Below are 20,855 nucleotides of genomic sequence, written 5' to 3' on the forward strand. Positions count from 1 at the left end.
CTGAACATCAGTCGAGATCGCAGTCAAGGGTGTTGCATAATCGAAGGACCGTACCGTAATAGATAACAATAATTTGGCCGAAAAGGATTGTGTCCTACACCTGTATTTTTGATAGAAACCCGCAATTACCAATAATTAACCGGAAGGAAAATGTCGGTACGCACAAGCTGCTACCGACGACTTGATCCCTTGAACATTAGCACTGCATCAAAATCACCCAGGGTTTGGAAATTGAGTAATTTGAGGTTCCACCTCACGGTTACGAACCCACGCGATGATGAGATGATGGATAAGGTTGAAGATTGTCTCTGTAGTATTTGCTAGCTAGCATAGATGGCAGCACTGCGACGATCAGCCAATGGCAAGCCGTCGATGTATCGGTAATCGGTATGTGTTCAATATTACCAATTGCAGTAATCAAATCAACTACAGATTTATTTATTTATTTATTTATTTATTATCATCATAACTTAAAACTAGCCTTACAGGTATCACCTAATTCGCTTGCTTAGTACTATATTATAAATCTAAAACTTAATTCTATTTACCTATATACATTACAATTAATATTACCTACTTAGTATAACAAATACACCACTCAGCAATCCTTGTGAGTTCACTCAGAGTACAAGAGAAGATGTCGATGTTTTCAGCTACGACGTTCAGAGTGCGAAGTGCGCACGTCAACGGAGCTTTTTTGGCTAAAATAGTACGTCCGCTCGGTACCACCAGCAACTGAGGCTTGCGTCTCCGCGACACGTAACGGTCCGGGACGTTTAGGCTCACCTGTACTAGTACCTCCGCATTATACACCTTTCCTCTTAGGAGTTTAAAGATATATAACACGAGTGCCAGTTCCCTCCTAACCCGCAGTTCATTATATCCGACCATACCTAGTATAAATAACGTTGGGTACATTAATGGATAGTATGGGTATACCCCATACAGCCTCATATACAAATATCTAATAAATTTATTCTGTACGCGCTCCAACATCAGGCTATATTTAACCTCATGTGGAGCCCATATGACCGAGTTACTTTCTAACTGGCTTCTCACCAAAGCATTATAAAGCACTATTACCGCTTTTATGTTGCTGAAGCCCCTAACAGTACGTAGCAAAAAACCTAAATTTTTGTAGGCTTTCTTGCAGCACTTTGTTATGTGATTACGAAACGTCAGCTCCGTGTTCAAAATCACCCCCAGGTCCTTCACCTCCGAAACTCTCGAAGCTGGTACCCCATCGATCTTATAATCATAACGAAGGGGAGACTGTGCCTTAGAAAACGAAATTATGGCACATTTAGAAGTGTTAAATTGTAACTTATTGTCCTCACTCCATTTAACTACTCGATTGATGTCATTTTGTAATCTAACACAGTCATTCTCATCGTCTACAGTCAAAAAGAGCTTGAGGTCATCTGCGAACAACAAGCACTTTGCGTTCTTGATCACCAGAGGCAGGTCATTTATCATTAAAATAAACTGTAAAGGTCCTAGGTTGCTCCCTTGACTCACACCAGATCTGGTGAAATACGGTTCAGACCTATAACCACCGTAATCCACATATTGCTGCCTATCCCGTAAGTAACTCGCAAACCAGTTCAGAAGATGTTTAGTGAACCCAACCGATGCTAACTTTTTTAAGAGCACGTCGTTATCTACTAAATCAAAAGCCTTTTTAAAATCAAAATATGCTGCATCAGTCTGTCGCCCCCTGTCCAGTGTTGGAACAATATAAGACATATACGTGAGAAGGTTGCTCGTCGTACTCCTCGCTGGTCTGAATCCATGCTGCGCGTCCGATAGCTGTACGCTGACCTGGTTATATATGTTTTTGTGGATCGCTGACTCTAATACTTTTGCGGGAGTGGACAGCACCGCTACAGGCCTGTACCCCTCTAACTGTGTTCCCGATCGACCTTTAGGAACTGGGACGACTCTTGTTAATTTCCAAATCTCCGGAAACACAGCACCTTTAAGACACTGATTAAATATGTAATGCAGTGGCTCCGCTAGTACCCATCTACAGTCTCTGAATAGGTACGGTGGTATGCCATCTGGTCCCGCGGACTTTTTCGGCTTAAGTTGTGTAAGCGCCTGTCTTACCTCGGTATTAAATACGACAAAGGGCTATAACTAATCATTGATTAAGAAAAAATAAAATATGTTTTTCAATGTTTATTTCTTGAGTAAATACGCTATTATAGCTTCCATATTTTCTTCGCTACCATCAGAACCTCTGGAAGAAAATTTTTCCTTGCTATCCCTATTGAATATAACCTCTTGCATTGCTAAAGTTCTCAGAAACACCTCCGCCTCGTTTTTTTCTGCGTCTTCTTCTAATATTCGCTCGTGAATCTGATTAGATAAATTGATTTCATCCATAGTTTTATCATCCATGACTGCTACTGATTCGTCAAATTTTCTAAAATTCCTTCTAAAATGAAACCCAGCCTCTATAAGCTTTTTCTTGGCCCTTTCTAGAAAACTTGGGGATTTGAGTGTGTCTCGCAGCCAGCTCTTAATTTTATTCTTTTTATCTTCTACTCTAGCCTTAAACCTATAAAAAAGTTCAAGTATATTATAGAAGAAAAGTATTTAAGCTAAATTATTATTTAAATTCCTCATGAGGCATGCGTTGCTATCGGGCTCTCTATGTAAATATTACAATACCGCTACCAGTCGTAGATTATTTATCCTATTCGTCGTGTGTACAAATAGGATAAACAATTGTAAATTATTGTGGGATCGAATACATGAAATGTAACCGCAACTGTGCACAAATCATATTTTGATATTATAATTTAACGAATTTCAATATTGTAGGTTTTTAGGGTTACGTAGTCCACAAGGAACTCCTATAGTTTTGCCATGTCCATGTTTCTGTCCGTCCGTCAGTCTGTCCGCGGTTTTTTTGGAAACCGCGGTAGGTCTGGCTGGTGGCTTCGGCCGTGGCTAGTTACCGACAAAGACGTTCCGACAAGCGATTTAGCGTTCCAGTACGATGCCGTGTAAAAACCGAAAGGGGTGTGGATTTTCATCCTCCTCCTAACAAGTTTGCCCGCTTCCATCTTAGACTGCATCATATCACTTACCATCAAGTGAGATTGTAGTCAAAGTCTAACTTGTAAAGAATAAAAAATAAATCAGAAAGTCGATAATGAATAAACATGTTTCTGATTTGCTGCCGCTCCTTCATTCACACATAAAAGCGTCATTCTGTATACCTTACAACTCTAAGGAAATTTCCGAAAATATCTAATACCGTTTTCAGTCTATTATAACGGTTTTTGAATTATTGGAAGTGTTTCAAAAGTGCTTGTTAAAAGCTTACTTGTAGTAAATAATTTTGGTTTTATGGCGCACTCATTCGCACCAATTTGCAACAGGCTTAAGTGACGTGTGTTATTATCAGCTTATTTAAATGCCCCACCAGAGTTTATAAGGGCCAGCTCCTACTTTATAAGAAAGCGGATATGGAGAGTAGACCCACCATGCTGTTCCACTGCAGGTTGGTGGGTTTATGGTGATAATGTATCTTTAACGACCGCTATCAGATGTTAATGTCGTCGCCGTAAACTGTGAGCGACGTGCTCTCCGAGGCACAAGGATGTAACATGACCCACTTCCGAACCCTCACGACCCAATCTGGAGTCGAACCCAGGATCTCGTGGTTCAAAAGAATATCAATAGGGACATAAGTTTAAAAAGCAGGTAATAATTGCAGTACTTGTTTCATCACTTATTTGGACAGTACCTCCGGTGAAGCTGTGATAACTAAGTGGATATGTACCTATGACCTCTGCCTTTAATTCAAATTCGGTCCAGGGCATGCACCTCTGCCTTTTCATGTATGTGCATTAAAAAAAAATTAAATATCGTGCTTCAAACGGTAAAGGAAAAGCATCGCGAGGAAACCTGCATAACTGAGAATTTTCTCAATTCTCATACGTATGTGAACCTACCTACTGTGACTGGATATTGCTATCTGGATTTTGCAAGCGTGGTGGACTATTAGCCTAACCCCTTTAATTCTGAGGAGACTCGTGTTCAATAGTATGGGCTGTTATTGATAATGATGATGAAGATGATGACTCTTGGTAAAAGCTGAGAGTGACAAGCTGACATTTACCTCTGCAACTCGCGTTCTCTTTGTCTAGCCTTTTCAATTTTCGCTTTCAGCTCTGGCACATCGCATGCCTCGTTGTTACTGATGGTTTTCTCTACCCAGTGCGTGATTTCAGTGACCCTGCTGTAAACACCGGGGGACCGCGGGTCGCCGCACTTTTTTCCCCCAAACGAGACTATTCCGAGCAAAACACCTTCCCTTACCGCTGGCCCGCCTGAGTCGTGCTGAAAACATTTAAATACATTATATTTTATCTTATAATATATCTTCATCATTATCAACCCATATTCGGCTCACTGCTGAGCTCGAGTCTCCTCTCAGAATGAGAGGGGTTAGGCCAATAATCCGCCACGCTGGCCCAATGCGGATTGGCAGACTTTACACACGCAGAGAATTAAGAAAATTCTCAGGTATGCAGGTTTCCTCACGATGTTTTCCTTCACCGTTTGAGACACGTGATATTTAATTTCTTAAAATGCACACAACTGAAAAGTTGGAGGTGCATGCCCCAGACTGGATTTGAACCCACACCCTCCGGAATCAGAGGCAAGGCCTCTTTAATAATATAAGAAGGCCTCTTTAATAATATAAAATAATATATCTTATAATAAGCGGCTTAAGTTTCTGTTTGTCGTCGATGATTTATTGCTTGCTTGCGTAAATGTACTAACCAGTGCAAGGTAAAGATGCCTCGATTTTCAAATAGTCCTTATATCGTACATGGAGTTATAATTGTTTTAATTAATTAATTTAATCAGCTGCGCCGCTCGCTTAAGTTCTAAATAGCACAGTCTTTCCCACAGAACAGACAACGCTAAAAGCTAACGCTCATATATCTGTGGTATTTCCCGACTAGTTGGAGGGAATGGGAATATTGATCATCTTATCCACTTGACTCCTAAATGAACGACCGGTCGCCCATCGTATCCGTTACGTGACATGTAAAAAAATATAAAGTAAGGGCAATAGGCGAGCACAGTATAATGCTCCGCGCGATAGAGGAATATAAAGACTTTTTAAATGGCTCACAACGGTAGATTAAAACCGCATTCCCTGACTGTCGGCTTCTTCAACGCAGACGGGCTTTTTAATAAAATACTCGCGGGCAGCGAATGGTTAAAAATATATGGCAAATATTCTTTTTAAAAAAAAGCTATCTAGTTGATCTAGCTCAATAACCTACATTACAAGCGTCTTTCCCTCCAGAGGCATATCCCGCGCACAGCATCCGCTGCGTGATGTAGAACCGGTAGGCCTTCTGACAGGCCTCCAGTTTCATCACCGGCACCGGCACAAAGCGAACCCGCTCCGGAATGTTACCGTAACCGGACTCCTGAGGAAACAAAAATATTTCTATAACTCAAACAATACTCTTAATTAAAACATATCATCTTTATGTATTCGTAGGTTCAACCAACGCAGAAGGATGAAGAAGTTAGACCCTAAATTAATAATTGTTCAGTTAGTCTCGAGACTAACTAGACTAGACGGCCTCCGTGGCGCAGTGGTATGCGCGGTGGATTTAATGACGGTGGTCCTGGGTTCGATACCCGGTTGGGCCGATTGAGTTTTTTTAATTGGTCCAGGTCTAGCTGGTGGGAGGCCGTGGCTAGTTACCACCCTACCCACAAAGACGTACCGCCAAGCGATTTAGCGTTCCGGTACGATGTTGTGTAGAAACCGAAAGGAGTGTGAATTTTCATCCTCCTCCTAACAAGTTAGCCCGCTTCCATCTTAGATTACATCATCACTTACCATCAGGTGAGATTGTAGTCAAGGGCTAATTTGTAAATAAAAAAAAAAAAAAAACAATAGGTACTCATAATTAAAACATATCATCATCATTATGTATTCGTAGGTTCAACCGAAAGCAGAAGGATGAAGAAGTTAGTCCCTAAATTAATAATTGCTCAGTAAGTCTCGAGACTAATTGTTCAGTTTTTCATTAGTCTACTTTTCTACATGATCTAATTTTGCATGTGGCGGAACGGATATTGCGAGTAATCTCGTATAGCGACGCCTCGGGCGACAGCTCGGTCCGATGATATGAGTACACTACTGTGAATTTTCTGTATATTAGGAAAATTTATCAAATGTGTTGGATATTTTAGGTGATAATCCAATTATGTCTCACCCCGCGGTTTTACCGTACAGTTCCCGTTCCTATGAGCACACGGAAATAAAATTATAGTGTTTAACTTGTTTATAATGTAACTTTTCACTGGTGAAAGAATTTTTAAAATTAGTTCAGCGGTTTTTTCACGGCTAAAATGCTACGTAAATAAACGTAACACGGGAGCGGGTTCTACGCTGGTGAAATAGAGAATATAACCCCTTAAGTTATGGGAAATAATCCAGAGCACCCTGTATATAAGCTAATATATACAGGATGCTCTGGATAATAATATTTTTATATCAAAAATCTATAATAGGAATATCTACATATTAAACATGTAGTAAAGCTAGTGTTACGTATCGCTTAGACCTTCGCTGTTTGAAACATTAATAATGGATGTCACATCGTGTGGGTATTAGTTGGAACGACCGCATGTGTTCTAACTTTCGAACAGTGTCTACGTGTATGTACTCGTACCTACAGCTATATTTGCTCCTTGATGGCGGTATTGTAATAGTTTGAATGGCAGCTTAATAATTATGTCCTGTCAGAAGGTTTCGATGTTATTTGTTTATCTCTAACAAATGTATTTAATAAGTACGTACGACGATATATGATTGATTGATGATGATGATTTACATGAGAAGATGCCACAGAACATATGAAACGCATTTTTCTATTGGTTTTCTATTGGTAATAGAATTTTCAAAATCGGTCTGTAGATCCAGAGATTACCCCCTACAACTCCACAAAGGAGGTTGGCGAAAGTGGGAGTCACACTCTGAAGTGTTGTACACTCATACTATTTGTATTGATTTAAAATATTATTTTATAAGATGCTTGGAAAAAAATTGAGATTTTACAGAACGGGAATCAAAAGAAAAAAAAAATATTTTATTAATAAAAAAAGTCGTCTGCAAAAACGCCTTGTCACATTTATGAAGCAATCACGCAGTTGTATGTTAGCGGTGGTGTTTTTAACCGACTTCCAAAAAGGAGGAGGTTCTACGTTCGGCTGTATGTATGTTTTTCACATTTATGTTTAAATAGGGTACCTACTAATCTATACTAATATTATAAAGCTGAAGAGTTTGTTTGTTTGATTGAAAGCTCTTATCTCAGGAATTACTGGTCCGATTTGAAAAATTCTTACAGTGTTATATAGCCCATTTATCGAGGAAGGCTATAGGCAATATTTTATCCCTGTATTCCTACGGGAACGGAAACCACGCGGGTGAAACCGCGCGGCATCTGCTAGTTTAAGATATATCTTTTTTCCCTGCTATTTAAGACTGCTTACCATTTACTTATTTCTTCGTTTAATCACGATAAACAACTATTAATAGATTTCCATTATGCTCGCTACTTCTATCAGCTAGTCCCAAAATATATGCAGTCTCGCCATTCTCCTTTACCGCTATTTGCTTAGTGTATTATTTACGATATACCTTATTAAGCTGTTTAGTAGATTAGTGGTAAGTTTACATTGTACATAGTTACTTACATGTGTGCTTCCCCATCCAGTGACAATAAGTATATCATCAGGTTCTATGTGATATTCCTTCGCAGGTAGATTTAGAACTGCTATATTACGACCAATAGGCATCGGACGATCTAGCCGGAGTAAGGAAAAGTCGTAGTCCGCATTGCCTGGAGAGTAATTATTTGGAAAGAAAACCTGGAAAATATGTTTCAATATTTTGTTATCATACAACGATCTAGCCCATTTTGCGGCACTTAAAAATATAGATATTTGATATAATAATTTGTTTATTTTGCTATTATCCGCGAAAAACCAACTAACCTACGCGACATCAACATCTCCTAAGGATGCTCCGGTTTCGGGGTGAAACGTATCGTGCTATCCGTTGTGCCCGAGCGAGAAATATTGCACGACCTCCGTGGCGCAGTGGATTTACAAGAGGTCATGGGTTCGATCCCCGGCTGAGCCGATTGAGGTTTTCTTAATTGGTCCAGGTATTGCTAGTGGGAGGAAGGCTTCCGCCGTGGCTAGCTACCCTACCGACAAAGACGTACCGCCGAGCAATTTAGCGTTCCGGTACGATGACTTGTAGAAACCGACAGAGGTGTAGCTTTACATTCTACTCCTAACAAAAAAGCCTGCTTCCATCATAGATTGCTTCATCAGTTACCGTCAGGTGAGATTGTAGTCAAGGGCTAACTTTTAAAGAATAAAAAAAACAGAAAGTACGGTTCTTGTCGGTAAACTCATTGTTAGAAAGGTGAATGAATGAAAAGTGCATTCGCAACGGATTCTCGACCGCCAACGTCGTTCCATTCACACATTCGCGGAAAATCGCTCTTCGGAAATGACTAATATGGCCACCTTGCTGAAAAAATTAAAAATGACTAGTATGTAGGCACTAGAAACGGAAAAAATAGTTATAATCCGTTTGAAGGTACCAAGAGTACCTTGAATATACACATTCGATCTGATCTTTTCCTTTTTGGAAGTCGGATTAAAGGTCCACCAAAATGAAACAGAACATTTATCTCACTGACCTTGTTTACTCGGGCTTGATATCCCCCGTGATTGTGGAACGAACTCCCTGCTCTGATAATGAAGGGAAGAAGTTTCCTTTTATCTCCATCATGCGCCCTAAAAATATACACAGATAAATAAAATGAGCCCTGAAAATATACAATCATCCATATAGATAAATAAAATGGAACAGTCTGTAATTTTAGTTAACCGGTATTCAATTAAATAAATAATAGAAAAGTTATTTTTTTTTTAATTTTTGTATCTCTGTTTTTTTTGGTTAATCAGCGAAACGGCTGGACCATTTTTGTAAAGAAAACGCACGCAGAGAATTAAGACAAATCTCTGATATGCAGGTTTCCTCACGTTTCTCAAACGGTGAAGGAAAAACATCGTGAGGAAACTTGTGTGAAGTATGCCAATCCGCATTGGGGCAGTGTGGTGGACTATTGGCCTAACCCCTCTCAATCTGAGAGGAGACTCGAGCGCAGCAGTGAGCTGAATATGGGTTGATAATGACTAATATTATAAAGACGTAAAGCTGTAATATTGTAGGGTGTAACCTCTGGATCTACTGAATCTTTTTTATAATTATTTTAACTATAGAAAGCCACGTTATTTATAAGTGTCAGGGGCTATATTTTATCCCCATATTCCCACGGGAACAGGAACTACGCGACTAATTAATAAATAGATAAAAACAAATTACAACCATTAAACTTTCACGCTTGAAAATTTTATAACTCAATTATTTGCTTTCAAACTTTTACAATGGTACTTCGTTATCTCGAAGACTTTCATTATATTAATGGGTAACAGAAAGAAAATTTCGACGAAAATTCTATTTCCTTTCATGTAATTACGTTTCTCGGAATTTTCATGAAACTGTAATGAAATCTTCCCAAAGGGTCCTAACGTCGACCGAACATTAGTTGGAATATAAAAGCATCGTGTTGGGAAGTCCTTTTTGAAACTGAGTCCTGTAGACGACCTCCTTGTTGCAGTGGTATGCGCGGTGGATTTACAAGACTGAGGTCCTGGGTTCAATCTCCGGCTGGGCCGATTGAGGTTTTCTTAATTGGTCCAGGTCTGGCTGGTGGCTAGACGTATAGACGCACCGCCAAGCGATTTCGCGTTCCGGTACGATGTCGTGCAGAAACCGAAAGGGGTGTGGATTTTCATCCTCCTCCTACCAAGTTAGCCCGATTCCATCTTAGACTGTCTACGTCTTTGTCTGTAGGGTGGTAACTAGCCACGGCCAGAGCCTCCCACCAGTAAACATGTAAAGACTAGCTTCTAAAGAATAAAAAAAACACGACCACTCTGCCAAGAGTGAACGACTGAGAAGAAGAATGAATAGAAAAGTACATACGACTCGAAACAATGTCCAGCAGTCAGCACCCACTGTTCGTCAATGATGGAGCCACCGCACCAGTGCTTGCCGTTCCTGGAGATTGCGACGTTGTACGGATACATGCTGATGCTCGTCTCCATGCCGCCAACTATACGACGCACTGCGAACGCACGGAAGGCCCACTCCAGTTTGCGATTACTTTTTGACTCTGGGAACACTGTCAAGCAAGCAGACAAAAGTCTTAATTATAGTAATCTATCATCATCATCATTATCAACCCACTAGCGGACGCCCGCGACTTCGTCCGCTCGGAAATCAATGTAAACTTTCAAGCCCTATTTCACCACTTTAGGAGTTGATTTTAAAATTTTTTGAATTACAATAGATTTCGTATTTTTTTATGATTTATGAACAAATTTTTAAAACTGTAATTCTATAAATGAAGGAATTTCCATACAAATTTTCAACCTCTATTTCACCCCCTTATCATTTTATTTTCGCAATAAAATGTATCCTATAACGTATAATGGTCTTAAACCGTGCTAAGTTTATTTGAATTCATTCAGTAGTTTCAGTGTGGTAACCGAATAACAAAAAAAAAACACGGACAGACCGACAGATAAAAATCGAAAAAAAAATACTTTTAGCTTCAGTATCAATTATATAATGTCCCCCAACAAAATTTTTTAAAATACCTTCAATGTACAGAATGCACAAAATGTACAGAATTCGTATTCGTATTCGTATAGATTTTAGATGGCGCTGTAGTCCGTTATGCCACGCTTACGTTTGTTGTTACAAATGGTATAAGTAAAATCTCAAATTGCGAATAACTGTACAGAAATCGACCACTTTTATTATAAGCATAGATATTCGGCTCACTGTTGAGCTCGAGTTTACTCTCAGAATGAGAGGGGTTAGGTCAATTGTCCACCACGCTGGCCCATTCTGCGGATTGATTCTCACACACGCAGAGAATTAAGAAAATTCTCAGTTATGCAGGTTTCCTCACAATGTTTTTCCTTCACCGTTTGGGACACGTGATATTTATCTTAAAATGCACACAACTGAAAAGTATATATATACTAGTGTTTTAAAGCTATAAAGCTGAATAGTTTGGATGTTTGTTTGCTTGAATGCGCTAATCTCAGGAACTACTGGTCCGATTTAAAAAATTAAACTGAACTAAATCAAAACGACCATCTACGAGTTCGAATCAATCCTGCATAAATACATAGGATACTGTCTGCCAGTCGTTATTATACTGTTGTCTTTTTTAAATATTTATTACCAGAAATTGGTGTTTTAGGTTTTTGGATTCTTATAATATGTATAAATTTTGAGAAAAAAGACTCATTTTGTTAAAGAAATAAATTTGACTGTTTCGATACTTACCTAAAACTGTAACCTGATTAGGTTACCCATTACATTATATTCAATCAGTTTTATAGCGATCTTATATCAATTTCCCCAAAAAAGTGTATGCACATAGGAGCCTGTGAGACTCCACGTCTACAAATAACAAACAGTATTATGAAATGTACTACCGGAATATACTCTCTCGTCGTTTCTAATCCGATATCTAGTAGATGTATTATCATTCATGAACTTGTATCTTTCTTCCAACAGAGATACAATATCTTTATCATTAAAATCAACATCTTCACTGACACTTTCATCACTATTCACTTTATCCTTAGAATCAGGTTCAAATATGCCTATACTTCTAGTAAAGTATTTATCTTTTACTGCGTCTAAAGTTAAAATTAAGTAATGTAATATAATAACTAGGTTTACATTTTGTTTAAAAAAATACATTTGCGCAATGTATTATTTTATAATTTTGCTCTGCTTATTGTTTTCGTTCATACTATTGACATATGGAAATAAAATTTAACTATAGGTACCTAACATTGAATGTTCTTACGTCCGTTGATTTATTTATATAACTGATAAAACACAAAGGAAAAATTTTAATAAAAAAAATTCAACCGACTTCCAACTCAAAAATTAACCTTAACTAAAAAGCAAAAAATAACATCTTACCTATGTGCTACCTTCTGATCAGTTTGAAGGCGGTGCCAAGCCAGTGATGTTGTAATTTAAGCCGTTTATATTACAAAATTTCTGTGGTTCTTTCAGAAATGGCTTAAATTAAAACATGACACTGGATTGGCACCGCCTTCAAACTGATCAGAAGGTAGCACATAGGTAAGATGTTATTTTTTGCTTTTTAGTTAAGGTTAATTTTTGAGTTGGAAGTCGGTTGAATTTTTTTTATTAAAATTTTTATTTTTTAATTTTTAGTGTTAGCACACCTACTGAGTGTGAACAAAAATTAATAAGCAATTAGTTGAAACGTTATTTTCTTATGATAAGTATCTAAGTCCTACAATCCCAATATCATTTACAAAATTTCACTCCCCCTTTATCCACACGTAATATGAATATTCAGAAAAACGTGAAAGGTGACTGTCCTCCGTCTTCATCACCAGACCTCCTATGCAGTCACAATCCATATGGTTGGAAAGTTCTCATCAATATAAAATTTATCAAGTCCAAACACAAGGTAGCTACTGTGAACCGTCGAGGACTTCCCTTAACTCTCCTTCATCTTCGTCGCCAGACCCCTAATACAGTCACAAACTATGCTGGTGGAAAGTTCTCATCAATACAAAATTATCAAGTCAAAACACAAGGTGGCTACTGTGAACCGTCGAGGAGTTCTCTTAACTATCCTTCGTCTTCACCACCAGACACCTAATACAGTCACAACCCATCTAGGTGGAAAATTCTCATCAATACAAATTTATCAATCCAAACACAAGGTAGCTACTGTGAACCGTTGAGGAGTTCTCTTAACTGTCCTTCGTCTTCATCATCAGACCCTTAATACAGACACAAACCATCTAGGTGGAAAGTTCTCATCAATACAAATAAATCAAGCCCAAACAAAAGGTACCTGCTGTAAATCGTTGACGAGTTCCATCGTGTGTGTATCGGCTCCATCATCAGACCAACTCCAGACCTTCATAAAATTGTAATGATTTAAAATACCTTATGGAAACACTAACAAACGCACTAGCCGTCCCTACGATTTTCGAAAGTTCCCCTCGATTTCTCCAGGATGCCATCATCAAATCCTGACATGAAAAAAATGGGACCACCCTGGAATCAAACCCTTCAAAACAAAAAAAGAATTTTCAAAATCGGTCCACAAATGACGGAATTATCGCTGGACATACATAAAAAAAAAAAAAAAAAAAACATACATACAGCCGAACGTAGAACCTCCTCCTTTTTGGAAGTCGGTTAAAAATATATGAATATCTTCAATTCATTCAATGGAGCCCAGGATCAGTTATTGTACTCTGGCGGAAATAAAAGAAAATATTTTTTTTTAACTATTTTCGATTATACAAATCTACGAATTCACTTTAATTCTTTCGAAGTAATATTCATTATCTCCCAAGAAATGCAACACTAATGGGTAACAATGGCGGATTGATGACGTTTTCAACGCAGTAGTCGTTTTGACGTTTGCTGTCAATTGTGATGTCATAGTTGCTCTACGGGCGCCATCTTGTTGTAACGCAAAAACTTGGGTTTTAATTTTATTTATTTCTTTTTATATAGTTTGATTTATTCAATTATTTGGATTTTAACAAATACCCTGTACGTTTTAAATTGCAGGGCACAAGAGTGGACCTGAAATGGACCATCTCCTTTGCACAGGTAGTTTTATTGACGGTATGTATATTTTTCCGCAACTACATTTTATACATTTTGTAATGTAACGTACCCACTCTCTCTCTTTCTTCCTTTAAACATACCAGTTTTACTAATCCCAGAAAATCTGTGATAGATCGTTATGTACTTTTCTTTTGTTAAAAATGTTAGAGTTAAATCAATTTATTTTTAATTGACTAAGCATTTACAATTCAAATCGCACAAATTTGGTATTAAAAATTTGAACAGACGAATCCACTGCAAAAAGCTATGTTACTATAAACGTTTTATGTTCTTTTTACGATCGAGTGCACTACGTTTATGAATTATGCTTTTCTTTGTGACTGGTAGAAATACGTGATGCTATAGAGCAAAACGTTTTGGTAAAATCTTTTATCTAAACTAATATAGAGGTAAGTTTTGATTTTTTGTTTGCTTGTTACGATTTAAATCAAAAACTACTCGACAATTAAAAAAAAACTTATTGCAAAAGATACATATTCACCCGTTAGCCGGCTTCTATTTTAGATCGCATTATCACTTACCATTAGATTGCTTACTTGTAAAGAACAAAAAAATAAAAATTGGCATTAGTTTGTATAAAATAGTTTAGCATAGATTAGTGATATATTATGTTGCACAATATACTATATCACTAGTCTATGAAAGAATTTAATCTATACCTGACCTATCCATACTAATAGTTATTATATAGAGGTAAAGTTTATGTATGTTGTAGGGGCCAAGGTAACATCTGGATCTACTGAATCTATTTAGAAAAAATTCTTTTACAGCTAGAATGCCACGTTACTTATGAGCGTCATAGGTCAATAGGCTCTATTCACGGCATCACGGGAACGGGAACAACGCGGGTGAAACCGCGGGGCTAGTATTTTACGGTAAAGGTAATTGTTGCATTTACCTACTTATTAGATTAATTATAATTAATTTATTATATTACTAGCGGATGACTGCGACTTCGTCCGCGTGGAATTTATGACAAATCCCTCGGGAACCATGTACTTTTCCGGGATAAAAAGTAGCCTATGTGTTAATCCAGGCTATTATATATCTCAATACCAAATTTCAGCTAATTCAGTTCAGTAGTCAAGGCGTGAAAGAGTAACAAACATTCATATCAGTTTTCGCAAATCTCGGGGATTTTTTTCGGGATAAAAAGTAGCCTATGTGTTAATCCAGAGTAAAATCTATTTCCATTCCAAATTTCAGCCAAATCGCTTCTGTAGTAGCGGCGTTAAAGAGTAACAAACATATCAAACATCCACACAAACTTTAGCGTTTATAATATTAGTAGGATTTTGAATTATAAGTAGGTAGGATAAAGAAGTCTGATAATCTGTGAAATTATTCTTGCTATTTGTCAACCGTAATGTCAAAAATTATTGTCACAACCAAATCTCAACACAAGTTTTGGTTTTCATGTTTTTTGCTATTTTATTATTATATTATTTAGAATTAATTTTCAATAACAATGTACAGTTGTGAGTAAATGATGATTTGTGATGACAAGCACAGCTGCAATCGTTATTGCGTTTTCGCTGCTAATTTACGAGCTACCCTTGACACCTAAGAGCTGTGAGTATACTATCCTAGTAGTATGAGGATAAGATATAACCTACGTTACTCGGTGAAGATGTAGCTTTCTATTGATTAAATAATTTTGAAAATCAGTTCAATAGATCCAGAGATTTCCCTTACATCCTCACAAACTTCCCTTCTTTATAGTATTATAATTTTAGCCGAGCTGTCAAATCAACAGCCGTGATACGTGATAACCTAGTGATGCCTTCGATTAAGAGGGTGTAGGTTCGAATCCGGTCCAGGGCATGCACCTCCAACTTTTCACTTAGGTATGTGCATTTGAGGAAATTAAATATCATGTGTCTCAATCGGTAAACGAAAACCATCGTGAGGAACTTACTCCATTCCTAATAATTTTCTTAATTCTCTACGTGTGTGAAGCCTGCTAGTCCGCATTGGGCCAGCGTAGTGGACTATTAGCCTAGTCCATCTTGTTCCGAGAGGAGACTCGTGATCAACAGTGGGCCGAGTATTGTTGGAGTTATGGTTAGCATGGTACGGTTGTTAATGATGATATTATAGTATACTGAGAGAGAGAGAGAGAGCGAGATGACTAGAACTTTTTTTTATAAAAAGATGAGTTTGTCAGTACATGCTCCTACCATGGGTAAAGGTAGTTTTGGGAGGTAGCAGGTTTCAAGGGTCTAGACCCTTAATGATATCACTATATTAAAGCATAATGTTTTTATTGTTGGTAGGCGTCCGCTGATCCGCATCGCATGTATCGGGCGCTCTGTGGACGCCTGCCAGGAAATTATTAATCGTTATCAACCCATACTCGGCTCACTGCTGAGCTCGAGTCTCAGAATGAGAGGGGATAGGCCACTAGTCCACCACGCTGGCCCAATGCGGATTGGCAGACTTAACACACGCAGAGAATTAAGAAAATTCTCTAGTATGCAGTATGTACAAGTTATTAAAATAACGTTCAAATTGCTTATCTTCTACTTAACCTTCAGAAGCACTTATAAACAAAACGTATAATATACCTACATGTAGGATTGTAGGTACTTCAATTTGTAAAGTTAATTTCAACACAATCGTCACAGCCGAAATAGCTCAGTTGGGAGAGCGTTAGACTGAAGATCTAAAGGTCCCTGGTTCGATCCCGGGTTTCGGCAATCTTTTGTTTTACTTCAAACACATATTTTTTTACAATATTAAAATATATCGATTTTTGATTTTCAGTATTCGGTTCCAGGATTTTATGCTTTATATGTAATAAACAATAAATAAAAAGTAATTACACATATTTAAAAATACTTAGATTAATATTGAAAGTGTGTTTAGAATAAAAATAAAAGTTTTTACCAATAATAGCGCTTTGGTATTTTAATAAATGTAAGAGTAACCAGAGTGAGTCTTTACAAATAACGTGTGAAGCCGGTGCAACCCATAAAAAAACAACAAACAAACATCACGCGTCAACTTGACAACCGCATAAATATAAACTTTTTCATAATTTGTATTTCAAAATTTAACACTAACAACAAATACGTAAATTAATATAATAATCAATAATAACCAATAAAAAAATACTCCCATCTTATTTTTTTAGCTTTGGTAAACAGTTTTTAAAATATTTAAAAACCTAAGATGCCATTTTTCTTGAATAATATTGAAATTACTGATGCAACGCTTCGTGTCGTACTGATTCGAAAATGTATTCGTTTTTGAATTACGTATTTGTGACGTATTTGTCACAAATACGTAATTCAATCAAGATATAAAATAATCAAGATGGCGCCCTTAAAGCAACTATGACATGACAGTTGACAGCAAACGTCAAATCGAATAATGCATTGAAAACGTCATCTATCCGCCATTAATGTTGCATTTCTTGGGAGATAATGAATATTATTTCGAAAGAATTAAAGTGAATTCGTAGATTTGTATAATCAAAAATAGTTAAAAATAATATCTTCTTTTATTTCCGCTAGGGTACAATGGACTGGACCTGGGCTCCATACAATTTTGGACCATCTCCTTTACCTTATCTATTAAATTACGCAAACGACATTGGTTTTTCTGGTAAGCAAGCAATCAAAATGCTTATTCGAGAGCAGCTAAAATGTTTGTCTATCACTGTCACTATATAGAATGAACTCGAACTGAGCATTGAGCAAGTTGACAATGGAGCGTCCATCAAACCTGTCGAAACGTGTTATCTTGGGCGTCGTAACTCATACAATCCCGGCACTGTTGATTGATGCATCGTGATTTGTAGTCGACGCAACCATTGTTATTGGTCCAATTTATGGCTTAGCTACAGGGGCGTAGTTATCGTCGTATCAGCCGTATCAATGAAACGGGGCCCCCTGACGACATGGGGCTCCTTACGTGTAAAAACAAAAAACGTAATTCACAATCTCTCTTTTGGTGCTTCCCGGAAAAAAAAATATAAAAAAAAGTTTACGTTTTGTCATGACAAAAGTACTTAAATAAAAAAAAATAACCGAATTCAAAAACATAAAACATATTGAGTAAACTAAAAAGCGAAAAATAATATCATTCTAAGTTCTATATATTATCATGTTATGTACTAACTGATGATCAGTTTGAAGGCGGTGCTAGCCCAATGCTGTATTTATTCAAGCCATGTAAGAATATTATAAAGATTTAGGTTTTTCATCCAGTGTTCTTTCATGTAGTTCTTTCAGAAATGGCTTAAATTAACAGAACACCGGCTTAGCACCGCCTTTAAACTGATCATCAGTTAGTACATACGCGTCAAATTGAGAACCTCCTACTTGTTTTTTAGGTCGGTTAAAAAAGAAATCTCTTTTTTCTTTGGTTATGCGTTCGCCCAAAAGTTGAAAATATCCTGCATAGTGAAGACACTGTCATATTTATTTTAAGCGAGCATTTTTGTTTCTTTTGTGCGAAATCCTTCATTTGGGCCCCCCAACTATTTTTAATACAGGGCCCCTTCAAGGCATGCTACGCCACTGCTTAGCTACTTCCTCTGAAACTGGGAATAGGCAAAAAGAGAAGTTGCCCGACTACATGACCCATTTTCACAACTTTTTACAACATCTCATGAGTGGCGTGCAGAGTTGTTGTACAACCAATAGCAACGCAACCAAAAATATCGCTATCTCTTTCCTTGCGTTGGCATGAAAGAGATGGAACCATGATGGACCATAGATGTATAATACCATAAAGAGGTAAAGTTTGTGATGTTGTAAGGGGTAATTTTGAAAATTCTTTTACCAATAGAAAGCTACGTTATTTGTAAGTGTTATATGCTATATTTTATCCTCCTATTATCAAGGGAAACGGAACTACGCAGGTGAAATTGCGGGGCGTCGGCTAGTTAAGTAATAAAAAAAGACAGTGCCTCAAAATTCTGCCTCAATTATTTTGGGTACAAGGTATAATGCCTGCTATTTATTACAGCTAACATTGTCAAAGGGGAGCATCCGGAATCCAAGTTGGTGTTCCTCTTGACCGTGTGCTTGTTATTGAAGAGTTTTCCGCTGTGGCCCGGGTTTATTTGGGACACATTTTTTCCAATATGTTTTTTGGTAGAGGTAATTTATTCGTTAATTATAAAGATTCTTTGTTCGAGATTTATTCGGATGATCATACGGTGACACGGTGTAGTCATTTTAACTAGTTCACAGCATACTGTCATAATAGTTCAAATAGGGGTTTAGTATATTTTGATTTTGACGGCCTCCGTGGCATAGTGGTATGCGCGGAATGAATATACACTCACTTCCCCTGCCCGACATGTTCTCCATGCCCATACTAAATAATTTATGATCAATAATTATTAAAACATAAAACATTACCAATACACATTACAACTCAAAACATTGTTGACGCTGCCTAACAAAGAACTGACTGAAGTTATCAAATACCCTCTTATTTATACCACCACTATTGCAAAAACTTCGTTCAAAACCTAATTTTTATAATAATATATAAATAATTAATATTAGCTGTACTTGAGGATTTCGTAATTGTTCCTTGTGTATGAGTATGTGATATTATATTCAAGGCGAGGATATATCACATACACTATGAAAGAGGCGAACCAATGGTGGTAGGACGATTCCGTCCTAAGCTATCTTCTAGACTTTGGTGCTTGATATTATATATGATAATATCGTGCTGAGGTAGATACCTTTTATGTCCACGACCAGATGTATGTATTTTATGTTCTGTTTGTTTATTTTTATTTCATAACTTGTGTGTGGACAAATAAAGAGATTCTATTCTATTCTATTCTATAATTATGATTTATTATTATTATGCCCATTCATGCCACTTTATTCTAAATATATTTCTGTATCTATTCTGCAAAAATCAGCTTTATAAATGTAATATTTTTCATAGTTGGTTTTGGTTTGTTTATAAACAGCGAAAAATCAATATTTTTTTCGTATTTTCAGATCCCGTTATGTTTGATTATGCTAGAAAGTTCGCTAACATATGTCTGGACACCTCTCAAAGAATACCTACTTCTTTACGATGATGATATCCTGGTGTATCTGTTAGATGATCCGCAATTTGAGTGGCTAATATGTCCACTTTGCGGCGGTAAAAGTAACTGTTCAGTTGTTTTTACCAATTGGATACTAAAGCTGTCCAGTTTTATTAGTTTATTGATCACTGCTTTTGCTACTAAGTGCTTTGAAAAATAAAATATACCAATATTATGCATGAGATTTTATTTAAAGACCAGCCACAGAATACAAATATATTTATTGTTATTTTGTTTTCTCTTTGTGTTTTTTTGCACTATCCCGCATTTTAATACATGAATTCTTTTATCCAAAAGTTGTGTATCAGTTATTGCTATTAATAATAAGACCGCCTTTGCAAATGCTTGTTTCTTTGTTATTGTTTTTATTTTATGCAATAAAGTATAATATATAAATAAATAAATACATGTTATCGCCGCGTTGCAACGACTTGCGGTACGGACGGCTTCAGTGTGCTCGTGGCGTTCGAGCCGTCCACATCTCTTGTTGTGTAGTTCTTTATGGGTTACTTGGGATAGGCGAGGAGAGTGACTTAAGTGGAAAAGGGGAGTGTTTGTTAACTGTCAAAGGCGCCTTTAACCCTACACACATCGTTCACATTCTCTTTCATTCTAGGGTCTTATTTTGGTTACAGTTTGATTTGATAATTAAGTTGTCCTGACAAATGTTGTGAACCTTTGTTCGACATTAGTTTTCTTATTTTTGTAATCTTTTCTGAGTCTGCTAAAATACATAATAGGACTAGCTTTAATACTGTGCCTTTATAAACAGCTAGAAGGTGTCTTAAAAGGCAAGATGCTATTGCAATACTAAAATGTTCGCAAAAAAGGAAAAAGTGCGCCAAACCATCCATGATAAATGAAACAGCATTACAATGATAAATGAAAATCTCCCAGTTAATGAAATGAGGGTACTGAGGTCGCGTA

At 37.1% G+C, this 20,855-nt stretch overlaps 1 protein-coding gene and 1 non-coding gene across 2 annotated transcripts; one reads left to right on the forward strand and one right to left on the reverse strand.

Moving 5' to 3' along the window:
• Positions 1 to 2,181: 2,181 nt before the first annotated feature.
• LOC128198715 (serine protease 55-like) lies at positions 2,182 to 19,173 on the reverse strand. The gene is made up of 9 exons (XM_052885351.1): positions 19,158 to 19,173; positions 11,653 to 11,859; positions 10,120 to 10,322; positions 9,508 to 9,514; positions 8,772 to 8,854; positions 7,753 to 7,926; positions 5,316 to 5,465; positions 4,136 to 4,356; positions 2,182 to 2,563 (listed from the first exon to the last, which is right to left on the reverse strand). The coding sequence occupies exons 1-9, from the start codon at positions 19,171 to 19,173 to the stop codon at positions 2,182 to 2,184; spliced, it is 1,443 nt and encodes a 480-aa protein (XP_052741311.1).
• Positions 16,485 to 16,557, forward strand: Trnaf-gaa (transfer RNA phenylalanine (anticodon GAA)). Its single transcript has one exon. It is a non-coding gene; the product is annotated as a tRNA-Phe (tRNA).
• Positions 19,174 to 20,855: the final 1,682 nt, after the last annotated feature.

Source organism: Bicyclus anynana, chromosome 2, assembly GCF_947172395.1.
Source record: "Bicyclus anynana chromosome 2, ilBicAnyn1.1, whole genome shotgun sequence".
NCBI lineage: Eukaryota > Metazoa > Arthropoda > Insecta > Lepidoptera > Nymphalidae > Bicyclus > Bicyclus anynana.